This window comes from Ambystoma mexicanum, chromosome 11, assembly GCF_040938575.1.
Source record: "Ambystoma mexicanum isolate Mex_15411 chromosome 11, UKY_AmexF1_1, whole genome shotgun sequence".
NCBI classification, from domain to species: Eukaryota; Metazoa; Chordata; class Amphibia; order Caudata; family Ambystomatidae; genus Ambystoma; species Ambystoma mexicanum.
Genome location: NC_090934.1, coordinates 794627241 through 794651890, shown reverse-complemented (window position 1 = coordinate 794651890; position 24650 = coordinate 794627241). Strand labels below are relative to the sequence as shown.

The 24650-nt window shown below is 41.8% G+C and overlaps 1 protein-coding gene across 3 annotated transcripts in view; it reads left to right on the top strand.

The window, feature by feature from the left end:
• TUB (TUB bipartite transcription factor) overlaps positions 1 to 24650 on the top strand; it is a 1920898-nt gene that overhangs the window by 1563041 nt on the left and 333207 nt on the right. For all 3 annotated transcript variants that reach the window (XM_069623730.1, XM_069623732.1, XM_069623731.1), the window contains one exon: positions 23395 to 23559. In XM_069623730.1, coding sequence (XP_069479831.1) covers positions 23395 to 23559 — 165 coding nt within the window. The remainder of the gene's footprint in view (positions 1 to 23394; positions 23560 to 24650) is intronic.

The window sequence follows — 24650 nt, the reverse complement described above, 5'->3', positions numbered from 1 at the left end:
GAATGAAGCCACCAGCTTCACAAACATATTGAAATGCCAGACTGGTCAAACAAGTCTTTCTAACATCAACTTATGAAAAAAGTAACACAGCCACAGGAACCTATGCCAAGAATGGTTTTGTACGATCGGACTGAAAAAAAAGGTCAGACCGTACAAAACAACCAAAAAATGCTACCACCATATGTTCGAAAACCAAAAGTTCGAACCTTTGGTGGTAGCATTGCAGGTAAGAAAAAAAAATACTGTGTGGCATATTGAGCGGGGTGTTGCGGGGGACACCCCACAGCACATCCGCAAAAAAATAAAAATTGAAAAGAAATGGGGGCTGCACGGGTGTCCCCCGCAACACTCCGCTCACTATATTTTACAGTATAGTGCGCGGGGGTTGCGGGGGAAACCCCTGCAGCCCCCGTAGTATGTAAGTGTGTTCGCATGAGAAAGGTGAGAACCTTTGGTAGTTTGCACCTTTCTCATGCGAACATTCCGGCTGCGGCAAAATCAGCTGCCGTAGGATCACTTAGAATCGCCCAGAATGACTGACCCGAGAGCTAAGCATGAAAGGGAGTGGGGATAAATAGGGGATTTAAAGTTTCCCACTGCTGTTGCACAACCCCCAGGGAAATAGTAAAACCAGATTGGTCCCAAGAAGCAGGTGAACAGACTAAGAAATGAGAGGGAGAGAAGGACACAAAAAGACTGGAGTATAAACAAAGTGTGAGAGACAGAAGGAGCAAGCAGTGTTCAGGTGAAGTAGAGATGGACGAAGAGCCCATGGAGAGGAGGCAAGGTTGAGTACAGTGATGAGGAGATTGTGGTGGAGATTGTTGTACGTGAGGTGTTGGTTGTGAGAGAGAGTGGTGCCTGTTTGTAAGAATGAGCTTGTGAATGATTGCTAGAATGTGTGGGTGGTATTAGAGACACAGTTGGAGTTAAGATGAGTGAGAGGAGTGCCTGAGGTGATTGAAAGTAGGAGAAGAGATGGGGAGATGGGTAGAAAGGAGGAGTTTGTAGGGTAGTAAAGGGTAAATTGCAGGGGAGTGTAGAGTAGAACGTAGAAAGGAGAGATAGAAGAGATGAGGTGAGTGTGAAGTGAAGAGGGGATGGGAGAGAAGAGCGAAGAGGAGAGTGAAAAGGGGGAAGAGGGAAGAGTGTAGTGGGTAGATCAGAGAGGAGAGTAGAGTGGAAGGAGTAGAGGAAAAGCCAGGACATTGTGTGACCATCAGAGGGGCAGACAGAGGAGGTGGAGAAGGGCGAGAGAGGGAGGGAGTAGAGGGGGAAATAGAAGAGAGGGAGGGAGGAGAAAGAAAGATCAGGGAAAGAAATGTAATGGCAAGAAACTGCTGAGTGAGACGAACTGGGTACTTGCAACGGCACCAGACCATAAAGAACATCTTGAATAATTATTCCGGGAGTCAGTAGAATAGGTTACCACCTAGAAGAATCCCAGAGGGAGCAATATAAAAAAGGCTAAACCCATGAAACAATCATTGTAGAAGGAAATGTAGATAGTAGTTGTTACCAATCTCCAGTGGACAAATGGGGATACCGGGAAGCCTGGGATAGGAGACGGGAAGTCTATTGGAGATCACAGAAGGATAGCCACAGTGTTGTCACCCACAGACCTAATACTGAGTCATTTGCGATATACACATTAAAAAACATGGAACCAGCCTTTCAAATCTGGGTGTTCTCAGGGCCATCTGTAACACATTTGGAAAAAGCACCCAACCAATGCATTCCTTTCCTTACCCGTACCACATTATGGCACTGATACAGATTGAGACATTGTAATTTAGTTCACCAGTTTCCTTCAATAAATGCATATTTGGTTGCCAGTGCTTAGTCCTTCTGTGCCCAGTAAATGCACATGGTATTTTTAGTTTGTTGCTCTTCTCCACCAACTGAATGCAGATAGGTTCCCAGTGTTTTGGCCTTCACATCCCTCTAGTAACTATACACGTGGGTTCTCAGCACTTTGGGCTTCATGTACACCAAGTGTGTGCACATGGGGTTCTCAGTGCTTTGGCCTTGTCCTAGACCTCGAGAACTTAGACCTAGCTAATGCATGTGTGGTTCTTACTGCTTCAGTCTCTTCCAACAGAATGCATGCGGTTTGCAATCCCTCTGCACGCACAATTCACACTTCGCCAACCCACAAGGCATTGCCCTGCAGCCGATTTCCCCCCAAAAAAAGAAAAATCCATCCAAATTCCCTAACTCTACCTAGGCCTTGGAATAAATGTATGTCTACTCTAACCTGTCATCAAATCGTTTCCCTAACAAGCCTGAGCTGCCTCCGCCTCCTCAAATGCCAGCAATTGACGGCCCAGAGTTTCCATCTGCCTCTCCTCATTCAGGCGGGAGGAAGAATCTCTTTTCTCTTACCTTGGGGCAAAATAAATTCCACTTGGAAGGACCCCTTGGGAATTGTAGTTTTGCTTGAACTCCTGCGTCCCTGCTTTGTTAATTTATTTGATCTGAACAAATAACATTCTAAAGCACACACATGTCCAACCACATTGAAAATAGTTTCACAAAGGTATTTATTTAGTCAATATGGCACGAGCTCAAAAGACACATCCTTTTAACAAAATGCAATTGTGTCCAATATTCACAAGAAAGTCGGTTTTCATTCCACTATCCAAAGCCATTTAAGCAGAAGGTTACCTGAGTCCAAAGAGACATCCGATGAAGATTTCCAAGTCTTTGATAGGAATTCAGGGCACCGGATGCCCTCCCTGACTTTCATGGGATTAGTGAATAGCTCAATACGATGGGAAGTAACCTTTGAATTCTTGTTCAGCGGTTCTCTACCCGAAAAGTAATGGCAGAATTAAATGAGCTAACAGTGCAGTGATGATAGCCAAGTGGCATCTCATTATCTCGCAAGCGCTATTTAAATACACAGGACTGGTGATCAGACTTGAGCAGAGAAAATGAAAGACATTAAAAATCTTGGTAAGTTCATAGGTGAGTATGAGGTGTTTATTTAAACCCTTCTGTGTTCAGGTGCTTTACGTTTGGGTGTGCTTGCACAAACGTGTCTTGGAGAAGCATGTTGATTAGTATGTCAGAAATTAGTGATAAGCTAAGAGGGATAATGTTCACCTCTGTAGCTCAATAACATGGCATTATTCAATATGGAGAACACCCACAAGCACTGACAAAACCAAGAGTCTGGGATTTTGTAAAGATAAATATAGATTCACCAGACAATGCCATCTTATGCACAGGTTACTTGCCAGTTTTGCCACCATATTGCCTGTGTGTACCATCATGTGTCACCTATTTTTATTTATTTTGTGGTTTCTGCAGAGTGTTCCACGTCACCCTTAGGTCGCTTTTAAGCACTATTGGGAAGTGGACATGGAAAATATACGAGGAAGAGTGATGCAATACTCAAGGAAATGTATTCGGATCCATTGCATCGAGGAACCAGTATCAGGGATAGGCCTAATTAGCCCAGTAGTGCCAGATTCTGATGCACCAAATCACTCAGTAGGGCCAGACTGCACGCATGCCCAGTTAGTACAGCAGTGCCAGATTCTATGGCAACAGTTTAGGACAACAGTAGTCTAGCGCAACATAGTTTGAGGGGAACTCTAAGCACCAGAATTGTGCATGGTTCAAGGTCACTGGATGTTTAGACTTATAAAAATAGGTAAGTATGGGCGGGCCTTCCTACATTAGAAATGGAAAACTAAAGACGTTTCTCAGTGTATGCAAAATGCCACATTTCCTCCAGAGCGCAAATGAAGTAAGGTCATTTATTTGATTCATTGTGCATTTTGTAAGTAAGTTTAGGTGAGGAAGCGCATTGAAACCATGAAGAAGCACTGGTAAATGGTGAGGGAATGACAGCTTGTAGAGGCCCCTCTGCCCTTGAATAGTCACGGTTCACCAAATTGCTAGTTTCCCAAGGGGTGACCTACAAATTTTCATTAGTCTCTCCAGGAAGGCCTACGGCTCACACACACATAGCAGGACCAGATTTCCTAAAGCCCAGTAAGCAGACCAGTTACAGGTTCAACTATATTTAGTTAGCAAAGTAGAAGCATGTTATGTAATGCAGAGTAAGCACAATAATAGTGGACAATATTTGCTCATTTGGCTCAGACGGGTCAGATTTCATTCTATCCACTGAGCAGAGCAATTTCCATGACTCCATTATTGCTAATTAGCACAGTAAAATCATATTCCAGGATGGCAAGTTAGCACAGTAATCCTAGATTCACTGAGGCCCATAAGGTTTAACTATGCACAGTTAGCACAGTAACGTCAGATTCCATAAACTTAGTCACAACATTATGGCCAGATTCCATAAACTTATTCACCCCAATAAGGTCGTGATCAGGTGTGTTCATTTAGTTTGATAAAGTCAGTTTCCAGTATGACCAGTTAACATTGACAGATTCCATAATGCCTAGTTAGCACTGTAATTCCAGAATATAATGGGCGTAATTAGCCTATTAAGGAAAAGGCCACAAACTTTGAGATTGAGGAGGAGCATTGTAGCCCTCCCCAGGTATTTTGTCCTCTCAAATGCCCCAAAGACATGCTTGCCTAAATGGGCTTGACAGAAGGATCATGAACTTCAATGTGGCTTGATCATGTTGGAATGCCAGAGTGCACATTCAATGCATTATTGCACCCTATGTGTACGCCCAGCCCTCTAGTATATACAAAAGAGGAACTCCCACACGGTCAGGAACTTAATGGAGCAAAAAACTATCTAAAAACACAAGGGTGTTCCTGAGCGAACTAAGTTGAAAACATCATTTATGTAGCTATCAGTAATTATTCAGCTGGTAGGCTAAACAGCAGTTTATATCAAATTGTCAGTATTGAATTTACTGGTATCTCACCAGTCAAGATAACCTTATGAGAGTAAAGCGGGTACACTAGTATAGAAAAATAAACTTTCTTTTATTTTTTTGTTTATAGCAAAGAGAATAACCATTTGATGAGTACATCATACAGCAGAAAACATACATAAACAACACATTTTATACAGACAAAGAACACTGGTTGACCAATTCCGCCAATGAAAATAGAAGTTATACAAAGATTAACGAAAGTAGGGGTACAACCCCATAATAGACTATACATATGCAAACAGCATATGCATGCTGCAGGAAAAATGGTTTAATATTGGCAGAAGAAAAATATATGCCAAGATAGTTAATGGAAAGAAAACTATCCCTGGCTGACCCTTACTTGTTTTAGGGGTAAAGTGAATCAAAATCAATGACACAGATCATGCACTAGGCAATGAATGCTGTGTATAAGGCCTAATTTCGGCTGAAAAAAACATCAACATAAACATTAGCACACAAAGTAATTTAAATCAATGACATAGGTCATGCACCAAACAATGAATGCTGTGTATAGAGCAATATCATACAGAGTGCTGTAAATTGGACCTAATTTTTGGTTGGAAATCACAGCAACATTAACAGTGTCGCACAAATATGCATTTGTAGAATTGAAATGTACACTTACTTTTAAGTTTGACAAAGAGTTATATAATAATTTACATAGGCTGGCATAGATCATGACACAGGCTGAAAGGGGTGTACGTCCAGCCCTCTGCCTTTGACTGCAAGGCTGTGAAAGTGGTCAGGTTTGGAGGTTCCATGCAAACCTTGAAAGAAACAGCCAAGTGGAGAGTAGGAAATCGGTGTCCGCCTCTAGCTACGTTTAGCCTTCTCTTGAAGGCGAGACGGGGCAAGCGGACATGGCTGAGGAAGAACAACAAATTGCAAAGCAGCACAGGGATGCTGATCTTGCTGCATGATACTTGATAGGACAGAGCAGATGGCCGGTTTCTGCGTTTGACCAACTGCTTTGACAGGCCGGCAGGTGCATTGAAGAAAGCGTTGAAGGATCATTCAGGAAGAAAGAGGGTAAATGTAACCGGCGTTATCTATCATCTGTCACCACATTCAGGAATTGATTGAGTCCCTCGGTTTATGGAATGGGTGCAACCATACTTGAACTCCATAACAGGTAAGACTTCTCAAATCAATGAATCAAGTCCTGAAAAGGTTATGGTGTGCGCGACTGAAAGCGGGTGGACAGACTGTGCAGGCTTTTTGTAGAAATTGTGGAGATTTTGAAATGAATAATATTAGTTGAGGAATTCTTACATCACCCACATTGAGGACACCATGAATATATTAATGAGAGTACCGTTAGTTGCTCTAGTATTAAGTATTGTTCGACTGTGAGTAACTAAGGAAGAAGACGTTGATGGTAATGACAATGATTAAATATGCTTAAAAGCTGATGGTTCAGAATTAAAGCTTATTGGACATAATAACGTGTTCAGATAACAGAGGACCCAAAGCCCTGACGTGTTCAGATAACAGAGGACCCAAAGCCCTGTAGAACACAGAAGAAAACGGTATCCACATGGAAATGAAATACATGTATGAACTTGACATAGATGAGCACTTTTATGCAACCTCTTACTATTGGCAGTTAATTATTTTGAGAACATAATGGAGATGATATGGTATAATATTTTTTTAGTAGCAAAAGGGTTTGAAGCCTTGATTGTCCAGGAGAAGGAAAAAAGAACACTCAAGTCATGATTTTGCTGTCGCAGATGTCCATTTAATTATTTAAATGTAATGTATTTTAAAGTGGTTTTATATAGCAACTTTTAGCTTGGTTTGGTGGCCTTGCTGTGTGTATCCTGTAAGAAATAGGGAAGGCACTATTTGTGGGTTAGGAGAGGCAGGTATGAAGAATTTGGTCTTGTTGGGTGCAGGATGGATGTAACTGAGACCTGATTGTCATTCTGCTTCTATGTGTTCGGCTGAGACACTTGGGAGTATGTTTTCCTTAGGAGAAAGCCAAAGATCTCATTCGGTCTGGTTAGCAGCTAGTATCGAGAAAATGATTAGGGCTAAAGAGGTGAGTGTAGTATGTGCTAATGACTAGGCCTGTGGTGGCTGTCGACTTGTAATTTGTTTGTGTCTTGTTAGGTGGTAGGATACCTTAGAGGGAAGTCACTTAGTTGGGGGAAGGAAGAAGTAAGTGGACCTTACAAGGTATAACCACTTGATGCCCTCCCTGCACTCCTACCACTCTTTAAAGTAGATGAATTGTACCATACGTTCAATAAGGATCTGGGAACTGGCTTATGAGGGAAGGGGGCAGTGTGTAGACTCCACTCATTACCATAAGCTACAAGATAAAAGTTATGGCAGGCCAAACCTTTAGTTTTAAGAAAGGGCTGCTTGAAATATGAGGATCTGTTGCAAGCATGTCATCTTCCTTAGAAGGTTGAGTAGCAGGTTGAGAGTTCACCTCAATCTTCACTCTAGCTTGCTCAGGTGCTATGCTTCATGGCAAACAGGGACTTTTTGCATGTCAGGGCTAGGCCTGGCTGAACTTTTGAAAATGAACCTGCGGTAGCAGGAGCATCTTTTAGAGAATATTCGTCCTAACCATGAGAATGGGCGAGGATTTTGGACTCTGACAAATCCCAGATGAACTTGCGTTGGGCTTCAAGGTCTTTCGTGGCGATTTGCCATCCAATCTTGTGATGAATAACTGGTTTATTTGTCAGGTGTACCTAACAACAAGGTCACTCTAAGCTGATTTAGACGAATTTGTGAAGCGATTTAGAGGCGAAAAATCTCTAAAATGATTGGTGTCTCCCTATATGAGGCCCAGCTGTCTTGTGATTCCTTTGTGAGTTTTGCTAGGATGTGAGTGAAGGTGCTGCACAGGGCATACAAAAACCTGGAGGGTGCTTGGTGCTTTTGGTGACTTTTGGGTAGTCATTGGAGGAGTGGTTCATGTTTGTTGTTGGCCCTTTGTGTAGTATTGTGTGATTTTATGATCCGCTTTGTCTAAGTTTTTGTTCAGTGTGTGTCAGATTTCCGTAATTAGAAAGAAGAAAGTGTGCCTTTTCATCTTGTACCTTTCCCCTTTTGTGTCCACGGATAATACTTTAAAAGACAAAAAATGTTTCACTCAATTATTTATTTCCCTGAAAACACAAAAATATATTTTTCCATTTTTATGCTTATCATTTACTGTTTTATAGTTGTATATTGTAGGTTGTAGTTCTAAGATTGTTTGATTTGTTCCCTTGTTTGTCAATTTGGGGTTGTGCTAATTCTCACACACCTTTAGGGTTTCAAGTTAACACATACACAGTTCCCAGGCTTTGTAGCAGTTGGAATCATGCACCGGCTCCCATGCTTGTACTGGCATATGGACACTAAAGTGACTTGTGATGGGAAAGTGAAATTTGAGATTCACGATTCCCTCAATTAAGCACGTGTGACTCAGGCCTTCCCAGTGTACACAGCGAGTGCTGGTGCAGGAGTAAAAAGACCAAGAGCAGTACATCTCCCAATGCTTCTCACTCATTTGGGTGCTGACTTGATGTTCCAAATGTGTCAATTATGTGACACTTACCACCTCTGTGAATCTCTGATGCTTCCTCTGAGCAAAATCAGTAGAATGTGACTCTCACAGAAGCTGCCCCCAGGGATTCCCAGATATCTTTGCTGTTCCTGCAGGATGTCACTCTGTTGGACCAGAAAAGTAACCCCATGGTCAAATGATACGTATAGTATGTTGGCCAGAAGCAAATCGCATCATGTGACAAACATCGCAATCCAAGAATCGTCAATATTGTTATTGTTATTGTTATTTTGCATTTATATAGCGCCTTATATACCATTGGTATGGTCTGAAGGCGCTGGTAGGTTGAACGCCCTTGGGAACCGAAGTTCATATCAGTAGAGAGAGAGAAGAGAGAGTCAAAAAGGTGCGTGTGAGCACCAGGTATGTGTACAGCTCGTGCAGTATCAGTGTAATAGCTGCTTTCTAGCGGTAGGTGTGGTGGTTGAGAGGTCAGGAGTATGTGTTCGTTCTGGCAGGATTAATCCAGATCGGATGTGGCTGCGTTAGGCCTGAGGAGAACGCCTTGCTGGGGGGTGTGTAACCAGCAGTGATTATTTAGAATGATGTGGAGTGAGCAGCGAATGTTGATATGAGAACAGTTATACCGAATGGTGTCATAGTATCTCTGTGTTCTAGTTGAGTGGTGATGTAAGGAGAGAGTCAGCGTGTTGGTGAGATATGATAGGTTTCATGCCCTTTCAGAGACTTCTAATTCACAGGGAGGCTATTGGGGACACTTCTAAATTCAACTTCATAGAGAGGCTATTGGGCACATTTCTAAAATCAACTTTCACGGAGAGGCTATTGGGCACATTTCTAAATTCAACATTTCACAGCTATTGGGTGCACTTCTGAATTCAACTTTCTAAATGTACTTCTAAATTCAACTTTCCGCTCAGAGGCTATTGGGCACACTTCTAAATTCAACTTTTCACAGAGGAGCTATTGGGTAACTTCTAAATTCAACTTGATGTACTTCTAAATTCAACTTTCCACAGAGAGGCTATTGGGCACACTTCTAAATTCAACTTTCATAGAGAAGCTATTGAGCACAATTCTAAATGCAACATTTCACAGCTATTGGGCACACTTCTAAATTCGACTTTCTAAATGTACTTCTATATTCTACTTTCACAGAGAGGCTATTAGAGAAGCTATCTAAGTGTGGCATAAGCTAACAATCACATTTCTGGCTAGATGAGGGGCAGGCTAATCAGTGTGGTTCTCTAGGGCAATGGTGCTGGTTAACATTAGACTGCAGGCCATTGAAAGGTATGTGAGAGTAGCAGGAGCTTTCTGGAGTAGAGTAATTGCTCTACCCCCCACCCAAGCCAGCACTTACAGTTTTGTCGGTGTCTGGTGGCTTCCTTGGCTTCCCCTGCGGACACCAGCTGACACTTCCTGGAGCCGCCCTGCTGGGGCTGCCGGGCAGAGGGCTGCCCTGGGAGGACCTGTGATGAAGGGCTCACGGCCCAATGAGAGCGGGGGTGGGCGGGTTGGGAGGCGGGAGGGGAGCGGGAAACAGGAAGAGGGACGTTCCGAGGGCCTGGGGGCCCAGTTGGCTCCAAAATCGGAGGCATGCCCAGAAGGGATTCCTTACCTCGCGTCGGCCGCCTGCACTGAAATGCAGGGGCCGCCGCGAGGAGGGTCGCTAGACCCTTCCAGCTGGGGTTCACGGCCCAATCAGAGCGGGGGTGGGCGGGTTGGGAGGCGGGAGGGGAGCGGGAAACAGGAAGAGGGTGCGGGGTGGGAGAGGGACATTCCGAGGGCCTGGGGGCCCAGTTGGCTCCAAAATCGGAGGCATGCCCAGAAGGGCTTCCTTACCTCGCGTCGGCCGCCTGCACTGAAAATCTTATAAAAGATTCACTAGAAGGAGGCAATCTATCACAAAATATACCTCAGTACTTTACACTGTACGTTTGAGGCATTTAAACTACTTTGAAGGAGGAGCAAAAAGGCATAGGAGAAGATTACAGTAACTCTTAGACAGTGCAAATATTTTGAGTTCACCAGAGGAGTCGATTCAATAGGTTAGGCCAAAGTCAATGGGCTAACATCTCGTATAGGATAAAGCGGTTCTGGTAGTTAAACTGAAAAGTCTTTGCCAAAGTTCTCAGAAGTAGTTCGTAAAAGAAAGAATCATATGTTGGCCCAAAGGGCGTCCATTTTGTGAAATATCAACCATTTGCTTTTGCTATTTCTGTTAAACGCTTTGCAAATATATTCTATGCTTTAGATTTGCACACAGTGCAAGGCCACGGCTTGAACGCTGAAATGCTAACGCAGACAGGAATGTCAAATTGTGCAGAAATACATTGTTTTTCTCTCTCACTAAGTCCTTGAAGTCGAGCAGAAGCTGTATCTAATCAGTAGTCCAGTTGCTGGTTTGTCTTGCAAGCACTGTTGTAAAAGGAAGTTAAACATGAATTATATTCTCCTAGCGGTGCTCCTTCATGGAGAATGGTATTCTCTGCTTCAGAACTATCTGACCCTTAGCTCATGAGCCATAACACACAGATAATGTTGTATGGAATGTTTCTCTGCTAAGAACAAGATATCCTTACCGAGCCAGAGCTCCATGTTCCCCATAACAGAACGCTGCCTTTGCTGCCTTTGCTAGAATAACTATGTTTAGACTGAATGAAGACTTGTCAATCACTGAACCCTAGCCTGTATGACATGCATGAGGGCGGGTTGAATTTCCTTAACAAAAGATAATGAATAATGTATATATATTGCTGCTTGAGCGCTGTTCACTCTCTCGCATCTCACAGTGTTTAGGAACACACGTCGTGAGGCGTTGAGACCCAGACGTCTGACTGAGAAACTTTGAATAAAACCAGACTTGTTTGGAAAACAAACCTCGCGTCTGACATGTCATTATAGTACATGGTTATTGTGCCTTAGTTTCCGTATGTGGTCTTAATGGCCTAGCAAATATGGCGCCCGAATAGGGACCCTCCCATTGATGCTCCCTTGCATACGTTGAAGTTGAAGGAAGGCAAAAACGGGTCGAGAACGAAGCCGTCGAACCAGGATCAGAAGGTGTTCGGGGCGCCCCTGTAGAAGTGATGAGAGACTCCTCCACAGATCTGTACACAGCCGATCCCTGATCGACGAGCAGCACCCAGAAAACATCAAGGCGAGGGTCCTGGAAATGAGGCAGATTGAGTCAGACACGCGATTGCAACGATTCTTGGTTGCGTCTGTATACGGGCAAATTGCGTCCTGAGTGACAAAATGATTGATCAGGTGAGTCGTGCCCTGATTCTTAAATGTCCTGATATTGGTCGAGTGTTGCATTTGCAAGTTCAAACGCCCAGGGTAAGAAAAGGGTAAGATTTAACCAAGCCTGGGAAATTGTCTTCCTGTTTAGTGAGTTTTTTTCACTGCGGTAAACAATCTTTGGAAAGTGGCCAGGTCGCGCCACCCGAAGGGTCGTCGGCACATAAAATGTACATCAAGTATGGAATAGGGGCAATAGTGTTTAATGCGGTTAGGCATAGGCAGACCAGACGTGTATCAGACCTTCAGTGGCCTAATAATGGGAGCTTTGAATTAGCACGTATAGAGCACCTAGAATTAGTATTGCTATGCAAAAAGGCCAGACCTGCAGCATTTGACGTGGTAAGAGACTGGAGGAAGGAAGCTAATCTCTGTTTGAGAAGTAGGGGGAAACACGCACATAGACATAAAGCAAATGTAGAGAAAGTGCTAGAGCATGATCAGCATCAGCAGACAGAAGCTATTAGGAACATGGATAGGGCCTTCCAATTAGATGTACAGAAAATATATCCTTCACAAGATTTGCATACATCAGATGAGCTAATAAACAAAATATTAAATGAGCGAAGAAATGAACATCAAAATACTGACCCAGTTGCACCTCATCCCTATATACATCCTATTCCCGTGATTCCATCCGCACCTGCAGTAAGCAGTTTCTCTCCCCCTCTGCCTGTGACATAATTTCCTCCACCTCCTTCAGAGCATGCGTTAGCTGCTTTAGCAGGCAGTTCTACAGAGATGGGGCCTACGAAAGGAAGTATTAGACAGACTCGTAATATGATTAGCAAAAGAAGGAAAGAAGAATTGAAAGAATGGGCCGAAATGTATATTGATGATGACAATGAAGTGGCTGTGCAAAGTTCCATACCTGATCATAGAGGTTTTGGTGAACAACAGGTATTGTTAGAATGTATGGGGGATTATCTTGTGAAAATATGTAGTGATATGACTGATACAGTGGTACTGCAAGAGTTGCGTGATTTGGTTGTTCTTTCGAACTTGCGAGATAATGCAGCAAAAGTACGAGAACACCAAGGCCGAATATTTGTGTTTAAGTGAGAACTTGATCAATTGCATGAAGAATTATTGAAAAAAAAATATAAACCGCATATGTTGTACGTTCAGAAACGTTTTTTACCGCCGCTGAAACCTGTTAGTGAAGAGATGTACATTTTTACGCGAGATGCGCCTAGATGGATTATGGATGCCGCCATTTCTCCAATTGAAGTGCATGATACGTTTAGTCAGTATACACAAGAAAAGCAGAGAAAGGTGTTACAAGTTATGGTGGAGTATTTACAGGATGAATGTATTAAAAAGAGCATTTTCTCCTGAAACTGGAATGACTGCTTTTTCACTTGATCTAGCTTTGTTGCTGAATAGAAAAATTAATGTAGAATCCCCTACTTTGCAATTACCCATGAGGGAGGTGCCTCCCACATTTGTCCCAAAAATAGAGGTTGCTGCCGATGGTGAGATTTCAGCGCAAACTATAGAAGCTCATTATATCACACAGTTTGTACATGTCCCTTTTTCTAGGCAAGAAGTAAATACTATAAAGCAGACGGTCCCTGATATTAGGGAAAACCCAGCAGGGTTCTATAAGGAAATGGAGTCTGTTTTAAATCATCTGTTTTTACACTGAGTGACATTGATTTACTGTTTCCTGTGATTCTTCCTGTAGATATATGGAAACAGGTCAGAAATATGGATGACGTGCCGATGTTAGGCTATACCTGGGAGAATTTGACTAAATTGATAGTGAGAGAAAGGCTGGAGAAAAGCCACCGCAAGTAATGTTGGCCTTGCCATCGTGGATAGAAGAAAAATTGAAAACTTTAGTGCCTGAAAAAAGAATAGTTTGGGATAAATTCACTGCTTGTTTACAAGGCAAAGAGGAAGGAGCAACGGATTATTGTAATCGGTTTGAAGAGGTATTTGCAGATTTTAGAGGTCAAGGTCTAAGTACCAAACCCAGGAAGAGATTGTTTGTTGATAAGTTTGTGCGAGGGTTGTTACCGAAAATTCAAACTATAATAATGACATCTGAAAGTGCACGGCAAGCAAAATCACAAAGTGAAGTATTACATATGGCCCAATATTATGAGAACAGAGTAAATTCTGAAAAAGAAAACTAAAGAAAAAAGGACATTTGAAAGGAGATTTGAAAACAATAGGTGGTGGGAATGCACCATCCAGAGTCCAATTTGCATTAACGTCCAACATGCAAGGGGGTCCAATAGGGATTAATCAATGCGCCTATTGTAGACAAGCAGGCCATTGGCGAGCACAGTGCCCGCAGATATAGAATAGAAATGGGACTATTACGAGAAGACAGAATAGAGGTCATCCAGGAATACTAGGTCAGAATCAAAACCAAAAGGGGTCACAATTTCAGGATAATCAGGGTAATCAGAATCAACAACGAAACAATACGAATGGTGGAAATGTTTTTGACAATCAGTCCAAGGCATATTACTCTGGCGATTTTACATCTGACGATGTACTGTTCTACTAGGACAGCCCGAACCAGGGGTTGGAACCATACCTATTCCCGTCGACCAGAAAGGGCCCTACGTAGAAATGAAGGTTGGGAATAGGGAACACATTTATTTAGTGGACACAGGTGCACAAAAATGTTCAATTGACTATCAGCGGGTTCCGGAAACAGCACTGTCAGGGCATAGAAATGTCTCATTTTGGGTTCTCTGGTACGCCAGTAATTAGTCCAGTTTCACAACCAGTACCTTTAACACTAGGTCCATTTACCGAGTCTTGGACATTTCTTTTGACGAGAAATTGCGGTGAAAATGTGTTGCGATTGAATTAGTTGAAAAATTTAATGCGGTCATTTATTGTTCTCCTGATGGAGTGTATTTGACAATTTCGCCACAAAAGACCCCTGTTTCACGATTTGTATCTATGCCACTACCGATTTAATTGAGTAAAGTACCGGCTTGTATATGGGTAGTGAGCGACAATGATGTTGGTTGTTTGAAAGTAGAACCAGTAAAAAAAAAATGAAAGAAGGAATTACATTACCACGTATTCCCCACAATATAAAATTTAGGTTGAGGGAGAAAGAGCTTTGAAGTGCATTGTATCAGATTTAATGACAAGAAACGTAATTGTAGAAACTTCTGGCAGTATTTGCAACAGTCCGATTTTTCCGGTTTACAAGAAAGGAGGAAATTATATACCTTATCGTTTTATAATTGATTTACGCAGAGTGCTGAAAGTGGTTGATCCACAATTTCCATTAGTACCGGATGTGACTACAAATTTGACTATAATACCAGCCTCTCCATCGTATTTTAGTGTGATTGATTTGAAAAACATTTTTTTAGTATCCCAGTGCATCCAGATAGTAGATATGTGTTTGCTTTTACACTAAGAGGACATTCATTTACATTCACACGTATTCCACAGGGTTACACTGAAAGTCCAAGAATTTATAGTAGAGCATTGAAGGAACAACTAGACAAGCTTGAATTATGGAGAGGGTGCGTATTTTTACAATACATTGATGACTTACTAATAGCAGCAGACACAGAAGATATTTGTAAAGAAAGCACTGTTGCATTATTGACACATTTAGCGGCACATGGACATAAGGCTTCACTAAATAAATTTCAGTATTTTCGAAAGGAAGGGGCCTATTTGGGCTACCTCCTTTCGTAGGAGGGAAGACGATTGACACCAGAAAGAATAGAAAGCATCTCTGATATGCCTATTCCAAACACGCAGAAAGAAGTCAGGGCTTTAATTGGCATGGCTTCATATTGTAGGCAATGGATGGCTAACTTTTCGATGATTGTGAAACCGATAGTGGCATTGAAAAGGAAGGATGTTACCTTGCCTTTGCCATGGAACATGGAATGTCAAGAAGCATTTGACCTGCTCAAAGCTGCATTGTGTTCAGCTCCAGTTTTGAGCATGCCAAATTACGACAAGAGTTTTAAGTTATTTGTGCATGAAAACAATGGATGTGCTTTGCCTATTTTGACTCAGGAACACAGGGGGAGAAATAGACCATGCAGCAACTTCTCTTCCAGGTTGGATCCTGTTGCATGTGCTATGCTGCGTTGCTTGCGAGCTGTTGCTGCAGCCGCTGCATCAGTAAAACAAACCTAGGGAATGGTTTTAGGTCATGCTTTAACTGTAATGGTACCTCATTCAGTGGCGTTCTTTTAAATAGAACGCAGACGCAACATTTCACATCAGCCAGATTAACAAGTACGATATTGTCCTATTTGCACCGCATATTCAAATTAAGAGATGTTGTGCTTTAAATCCGGCGAGTAAATGCCTCCTCCCAGTGAAAAACGGGGTGAAAAACAATTCTCACATGATTGCTTAATGGTTACTGAACAAGAGACAAAAGGAAGAATTGACCTAACTGACACTCCACAGAAAGAGCCAGATGGAGAACTGTTTTTGACGGTTCTTTTTTTAAATTACCAGATGGCACATCAACTGCTGCTTATGCCATCACGACAATCAAAACTATTACAGAGAGCAAACGAATCCCATATAATTCAGCACAAGCTGCGAAAATAATAGTGTTAACAAGAGCATGTGAAATTTCTGCAAACCTCAATGTAAACATATATACTGACAGTGAGTATGCCTTTAGGGTGGTGCACAATTTTGGTCGATTATGGGCTGAAAGGGGTTTCCTGACATCACATGGAACCAAAATCTAACATGGCACTTTGATAGTGAGACTGTTGTCAGCACTTGCTCTTCCTAAGCGATTAGCAATAATGAAATGTGAAGCACATAAAAAGTAAGATGTAATGTAGGAAAGGGAAATGCATTTGCAGACAAAATTGCGAACCAAACTGCCATTGATTGCCCACACAAAAATGTATGTCGAAAAACCAGAAGGAGTATCCTGCATAATAGAAAATGGAATTGAAACAGTTAAAGAGATACAAGCAGAAGCTACTCTAGATGAAATAAAATAATGGTCTGAGGGTCCAGCAGAATTAGATTCTGAGGGTTATTCGGTGGACAAACAAAATAACCGATGGATTTTGCCAAATGCCTATGGAATGGCTATGGTTAATACGGCTCACAGTCCGACACAAATATGTGCTAAAAAAATGATTCAGCAGCTGGATTCTGTATGGCAGAATTCGCACATCAGAAAAACTGCTGAAAGATTGGTTCAGAATTGTATGACCTGTTTACAACATAACATTGGGAAGGGAACAGTGACACCAGTACGATGTTTTGGCCCACCGTCTATGCCATTTGAAGTCATCCATTTTGATTTCATAGAAATGGAGAGGTGCCAAAACTATAAGTATGTCATCGTAGTGGTCTGAACATTCAGCAAATGGGTAGAGGCCTATCCCCTGAAAGATTGTACAGCTATGTCCACAGCTAAATCCCTGATTTGGACTACCGTGTGTTATATGGTCAGATAATGGACCGCATTTTATTGGAGACGTCATATATTGCAAATTTGCGCAGGTCTCCAAATTGATAAGCAATTCCATTCGGCCAGACACCCGATGAGGGCTGGTTTGGTAGAACGCCAAAACGGTATCTTAAAAAAGAAGCTGAGCAAAATTTGCGCAGGGACCAATTTGAAATGGCCTGATGCATTGCCAATGGCTTTACTGTACATGCAAATGGCTGTGCAGGCGAGGACTGGTCTCTCCCCATATGAAATTGTTATGGGGAGACTAGCCAATGTCTGGAATGTGCCCCATCTGAAACGTTTGAGGGATATTGAGTATCCATTACTTATTGATTACTGCCAACAGTTGACTCAAAACTTGTGTTTGATTCATCAGCAAGTACAGGAGGCTCTTCCTGTCAGATATACAGGCCCAGGACATTGTCTGCAGCCAGGTGACTGGACTCTGGGGAACATTTTTGAAAGAAAGTCTTCACTTGTACTGCGCTGGATGGGACCTTTCCAGGTGCTCCTGGCCACGCAGACTGCAGTCCGAGTGAATGGCCGGAAACATTGGATCCACGCAACACACACGAAAAAGTTCTGTTTCCTTTGCCACATGAGAAAGAGATTGATGATCCTGACATCGAAAGCAAGACAGCTGTACCTGATCACAAAGATATTAGCGCCAAATCCCCGTTTGAAGTACTTTCTAAGCCCGAGAAAGGGCCTGGGAAGATCGCAATGAAAATTGAAAGGCCAGAGTTGCCTCAACATTGTTCATGTTGAGGCAACTCTGACTGGGTCGGACTGGATCAATTGTGACCTGGAGAGGTTAGGCTAACAGTATTATTTTTTGGTGGCTGGAATTACTCCTCGAATGTGAGGGTATGTAAGTTTAATTATGCCTTTCATGATCTCTTAATCTGCATACTTGTCTAAGCCTGGTAAACTGTCCTGTCTTGCCTAATGGCTGCCCACTCATGAATTGTGAGGAAGATTGCGTAGACCATGAAGGGTCACTAGAAAATTGGCAGCAGCCATCAGATCAGACTGGCCATACTGATAACAGACTCAACTCTTCTGGAGGGTTGTGCTTTTTCCAAAATGATCTATTGTTGAGCATGTTGCTGCCTGAGTGTTTCCCAGTCATGATAAATAGGTACAGAGGTATGGTCCAGGGAAAGACATGTGAACCATAAATGTCTTCATTCGGTACTTAGATCTGTGCAAAATAAAATGAATAAGAAGCATTACACATGGAAGAAATGCAAGGATGTGTTACTTGTGTACCTGAAGTTAAAGTTGACATTAGTTGTCTTGGGAGCAAACTGTGGATGGTTGTAATTGACACTGTACCAAAACACGCCTTTGGTGTTACGCAGACACCAACATCATTGAACATTGAATACAGCCCAGACAGAGGGTGGGATCATTTGTCGCTTCTCACCATCATTTGGGAAAGGGTCATTAACCCCAGGGATAGAGACCCCTCCTGAGGTCTGCAAGGCTATTAGCACATCATGGTAGTAGCAAAGCATGTTTTACAGTTCAAGTGGAGCAGTGACAAATGCTACTTTATTAGTGAGTAAATTAAATATTATAGATGGGGAGTAAGTTATTTAAAGGTGGTTTTAGTTTATAATTTAAATAAAGTTATCTTCATAATTGAAGCATTTTAATTCCAAAGTTGGTAGAACTGAAAAACGTTTAAGATGGGCATACATTAAGTGTCATGTGAAAGTAAGTAGTTTCTCGAAAAGACCGTGAACGCGTGTTGCCATGTTTTAGCTTTCTCTTTCATTGTTGAATAGCAGGTTGCAGCAAAAACATAAAGTACTGGCACCCTTTATATTTCTAATTTATATCAACGAATTGGCTAACTTGATAAAAAAATCCAGATTGGGATGCCCCTAGCAGAGACGGGAGAATGTGGGATCCTGCTCTACCGCAATGACCTAGCCGTATTTGCCAAAAGACCCTCGAGTACCAGAAAGCAGCTGGCAATAATAGAATCATTCAGCAATGAATTTAAGCTTGCCATAAACAAGACTGCGTGTCGACGCCCACATTATTCAATGTATATATCTCAGACATGGGTGCGTATATAGGCAGTGCACACAATTTCCCCCCTAGGATAAATGGCAAGCATATCATGTGGCTTGGCTATGCCGATGATGTGGTTATATTAGATCAACAGCAATTGGCCTCCAGAGATCCTTGGGTGCATTGCTGTGCTATTTGATCCAAAATTATTAGCAAATAACCTTTGAGTAACCACATGTAATGAGTTTTGGAGGGGACTCCTGGACTGCCGATTTATATGAAACCTAGACGATGAAAGATGACAGCAAGTCGAAGTCTAGATTTACCTAGCGGCTGTTATTGAAGTGGGGGGTGGTGGTGCAATCCTAAAGAGCTGCAGTTGGGGTCTATTCACTGATATGATACAGCATTTATAACGCGCCTATACACAAGTGTTTCAAGGCGCGACGAGACAAGGGGGGGGGGACAAAGGGAGGACAGACAACGATCCTACTACGCCAGGTGTCATTCAGATCACGCAAGAGCATGGGAAGGGGGGAAAGGAAGAGTGCGCGGGGGGAAGGGAGAGAGGAAAGTGCAGTAATGGGAAGTGGAATAAATAAGATAAATAAAACACATAAAACAGCCAGCTGGTGGCAAGTGCAAGGAAGTGCAGACATAAGTGCTGGAAGGGGGACTGGAGGGATACAGAAAAAACGGTCCCCAAGTGCAGGGGTTACCAGGGAGGCAGTGCAGGCGGGCAGTTGACGGGGCCTGGGCCAGAGATCAGAAAAGGGTGGCCAGGTAACCAGTGCAATTTCAGTCAGGAATTCAGCAAGGAAGGCCTATTAAAGTTGTATGAGGCCTATTTGATCCCAAGCATTGTCTAAGGCCTAGAGATATATGCAGGAAAGGAGGTAAAATGGCTCGGCAGACAGGAGGGGAGATTGTGGCCTAGGAGTCTATGCTTGGGAAGAGGTGTGCCGATTGAGGCAATAGGATTAGAACTGTGCTTGTCACTTGGTGCCAGCCATAAGATTAAGCAGAGCCTATGACCATTGAAACAAATATTAAATACCCCTGGAGGTTTATTAGGTAGCTTTGGTGCATGATTAAAGAGTGAACCTTGGAGCAATTCAATAGCTGTTCATACATTTAAAAACGAGTGTAACGAATTCCATGATCAGATTAATTGGTTACCAAACTTAGAAGAGAGCTTTTGGACCAATAGGAAATGACTATATAAGAAGGCCTGTGAATGGGATTGTTCCAATAATATTGACCATTTATCCATTTGAAGAACTATAGAGAATACACCACACAGTCTATTATTATGTCTTCTCCAGCAAATTATTTGCTTGTGGTTAGTGAAAGGGAGCAGAGATATTTCTTTATGAAACTGAGGTTCGATTCTTTGCCATCTTACTTGATAACAGGTGCGTGGTCCGGCATACCTAGAAGCGAAAGAGTTTGTAGACTATGGCTATGTGCATTGGAACACACTCAGCATTTATTAACATCATGTTTGCTACTGAGGTCAGTTTATATTCAGACATATAGAAAGTATGTTCATGATATGTGTAATAAAATAATGTAGATGCATTTTGGTCTTTTTTGACCTCAAGGCGCTCTGTAATATTATCAAACAAGGCTTTTCTTTATCTATGGACAATTATTTTGACGTGCTTAAATATGGGATCTTAATGCGGAATTAAGTAATGTGAAAAGTGATTGTATAAACTATTTTATTATCTTTTTGTATTTTGTATAATGTGGTAAGAGGTTTATTGCAAACTGAAGAAAACCAAATAAAAACAACAAGTAACAAACAACAACTAACCAATGGCAATGGTCTGTCAGCAGGCCCATCGAGGAAACTGAAACACCACTTTGAGTTGACAAGTGAACATATTGGCTTTGTTGATTCATGAAACTATTTAGGTATATGGATTATCTGCAACAATGATATTTAGTCATTACGCTCTGAGAAAAAGGACAGGGGCAACCATCTCATTAATGCTCACAATTGGGGGTAACATCACACGTCCTGCTTCGTTTTATGACGCTACAGCCCGCTCAGCGCCTGCATTGAGGGCAGCATTGTGGGGCCACTCGATGAGAGATGGGCTGGGTCTGGTTGAGAGGAAATTCTTACAACGGATTTTGTTTCTTCCACCCTTATCTCCTTCTATTCCAATGTATTTGTATGTGGGTATTTGCACAACTATGTAGAAGATCTTTTGGAACCCCCTACTCTTCTGGGTCCACCTAAATGTTACTGCTGATGTGTTACTTCACAGAGGAATCTTAAGTTCCATTAATAACGATCACCAGAGTAGCAACCGGAAATGGCTCAAATTCAATGAAAAACCTACTGATGGATCTTCACCGTGAACATTTTGGGAGAAACCCTACAGCACTGATAAATGAACTCTAGCGACAGAGAAAGGAGCTTTTCAATACTGCGCATTTCCTCATTCTGTCAACATCTTCATATTTGAGTGGGGGTTCTGAACAGTAGTTCAGCCGGATTGCGAAAACAGGCCACAGGACTTTGCTTACCCCCTTTCGTTTTTACATTCTTCCTATTGCAGCTTTCACCTCAACATGGGTGCAAGGCAGCTCTATGTCTTGCCCTTCCTGTGGTATATTAATGCAAACAGCGTTCCATTTTACCTAATGTTGGCCCAAGTATACTAATCAAAGGAATACATGGATCAGACAACAACTCAAAAAGCACAGCATTAGACATTTGGATGATGCATTGTGCTTCCTTAACGCATACAACAACACATTTGTTGCCTTAGCACATTTTCTATATATAGCTTTTAAAATAAGGAAGGCAGTTTACCAGTCTAGCTGATATCTTGGCCCTTTTTAGCCTTGATTGCACTTGATGGTTTGTATACAATGATGGATTTCTGCTCCCAGCTACTCTTTAGCGTCGATTATTCTCGATGATGTATTTTCAGCTGTTTTATCTTCTTAGCAGTTGTTATACAGCTTAATAGCATTCGTGATATATTATACATTTCTGATTATAATTCGTATCGTTACTATTATGTTTGAATGTTTTTTTATTCTGATACTATGGTAGGACTATGATTCTTGATGTTGTTTTATTTCTTGTCCTGTACTTTGATGGCTTGCACCAGAATAAAGTTACAATGTATTCATGCTGGATTTAACCTTCTTTTAAGTGCTGTAATTATATGTTTAACTATCCAATATAAGGATATTCTATGGTACTCTTTGTGAGATTCTTAGCTCCATATCCCTATAGTTAGTTGAACAACACAACAACATACATATGAGCCGTCTGATAGGTTAACTTGTGTTTCTTTATTTGGTCAAGGTCTATGTCACACTACCTACTGATGCCGCCAAAAAGTGTTGCTGGGCATCTAAAGCATTGTAATTTTCTTTTGTGTGAGTTATCCATCAATTTGAAGGATGGCCTTCATCTAGCTCAACAATTTAACTAGAATTACATCACTGAACAGTACAGTTTCCACGTTGTAGGGACATTTGCACATCGTCCTTGGAGAAGGAGTCTGTATGATTTAGGATGATGCAACCATTTGCCCTGCTCAGCACATGGGCAACAACCAATGTTATTGCACCAGGGTCTGGATCACCCTAATGGGATCAGCTCAACTATTTTTGCTTTATTTTCATAACTTAGCTGTGTCCTCTTCTTTTGTGCCTGTTCCCCACTCTTCCCCTTATCCTTCTTGATCATCCTCTTCGAGGTAATGTTGATGCAGGTCACCAGTAGAAATTGAAAGTGGTCTCTTGCATTTCAACACAGCTCGGTTTCTCTTTGCACAATGGCCATGTTATGTTAATGTTTCCACTTTGATAAACCTGTTCACTTTCCAAGTGCTTTGCACCAAGACTATTGCCCCTAGTGCTAATATCCTTAAGGCCAAAATATGCTCAGTCTTCTTGGTTTGTGCTGCCAGTTTAGCCTGCATCTGCAAGATGTAACGCTATAATGTGCATTTATATAGTGTTTCGTGTCTACTTCTTGGTGCTGTAATATTACATGACAGCTTATCAACTTTTGAAGGTTTCAAAAATGAGACTGCAACAGATGTCTGAGGCAAGCACTTAATTGTCTGAATTACCTTACCGACTAGCCATCACAATGTAAATATGTATATTTCAATATTATAATGGGTTGCACTTCAAGTTGTCTATTACAGGAATCGAAATATTATGTGGTTTTGGTCTTGCAGGAATTGATGGACCAGCAGCTTTTCAAGATGAAGTGCAAGAGGTTGGAAGCCAAATCCAGATTCTTACTGTTGGACAATCGAGCCATGAAGAAGATGATGGAGACACTGTGGCCAGTGGGCAACAGCAGAGCAAACAGGATCTCAGAGTAACAATGCAGAAAAAGGGTAAGGATGTGTGGGTGCTTGGTATTCATGGTGTGTAGGTGCCCAAACAACTTATGATTACTCACTTGGAAATATGCAGCGTTAATACTGAAAGTGGATAAAGCAAAGCACATTAAGAGCATACTCCATACCTTATATTAGGTAACTTTGTAATCTAAATATCTACCTATATATGAAGTTATTTCCATCACTTAATACTATTGTATATATTTTAAATGCAATATGACCTAACGTATGTTAATATGTCCTATAACAAACTCCTCTTCAGAAATGATTTGCACATCTACTACCTCGATGCTTTAGGTCAATACAACTTGACCATCTTTTCTTGTTGGGTGAACAGACTTGAGGTGATTAAAGCAGTTGGAAGTTCTCAGTTCCTTAACCATTGGCTTAGCTTATATTGACATGAAAGAAACTTAAATTCTGGGAGCGACACAGGCAGAATGAATATACAACACACATGGTTGCAAATGTACAGACTCTCAGGGTTTTTCTATGCTAAGATTGAATGCGGCATGATGTGGAAGATTTTTGGGAATCTCAAGGTCAGAAAAGTGCATTTGTCACTAACTAAACACATTTTCAATGGTGGTAATGTTTATGATGGTAGGGAAATGTTCGAAGTCACAAGGTGCTTATTCTTTATATATTTTTTCTTTGGGGTTCCCATGGGGCAGCATACTGACTCTGGTCAGTATTTTCCATATTCCACTTTCAAATAGTTATTTTGGCAGTTGTGTTTAAAATATAATCAATCATATTATCAGGTCTGTTATTATCCTTGTTTATTTATTTTTCTATTTCAAATATGAAACTTTATTAATAATGTGAGCTGATAATTCTACATCTGGTTAATTGGCCCACATTATGCTGCCTTTTCACCCCAATCTAATTTTCTATATCCACCACCACAGTTTTTTCCTTTTTTAGGGGGTGGTGGCTTTGGCAACCACCCACGGGGGTATCCCCAATGGGGACCAGCACAAAGAGGAGGAAGGCAGGGCTACAGACCCAGGAGAGGCAGACAGAGATAACTGTTTCCAGTATGAACAACCATCTGACACCTATATTTAACTTAGCAAACATTG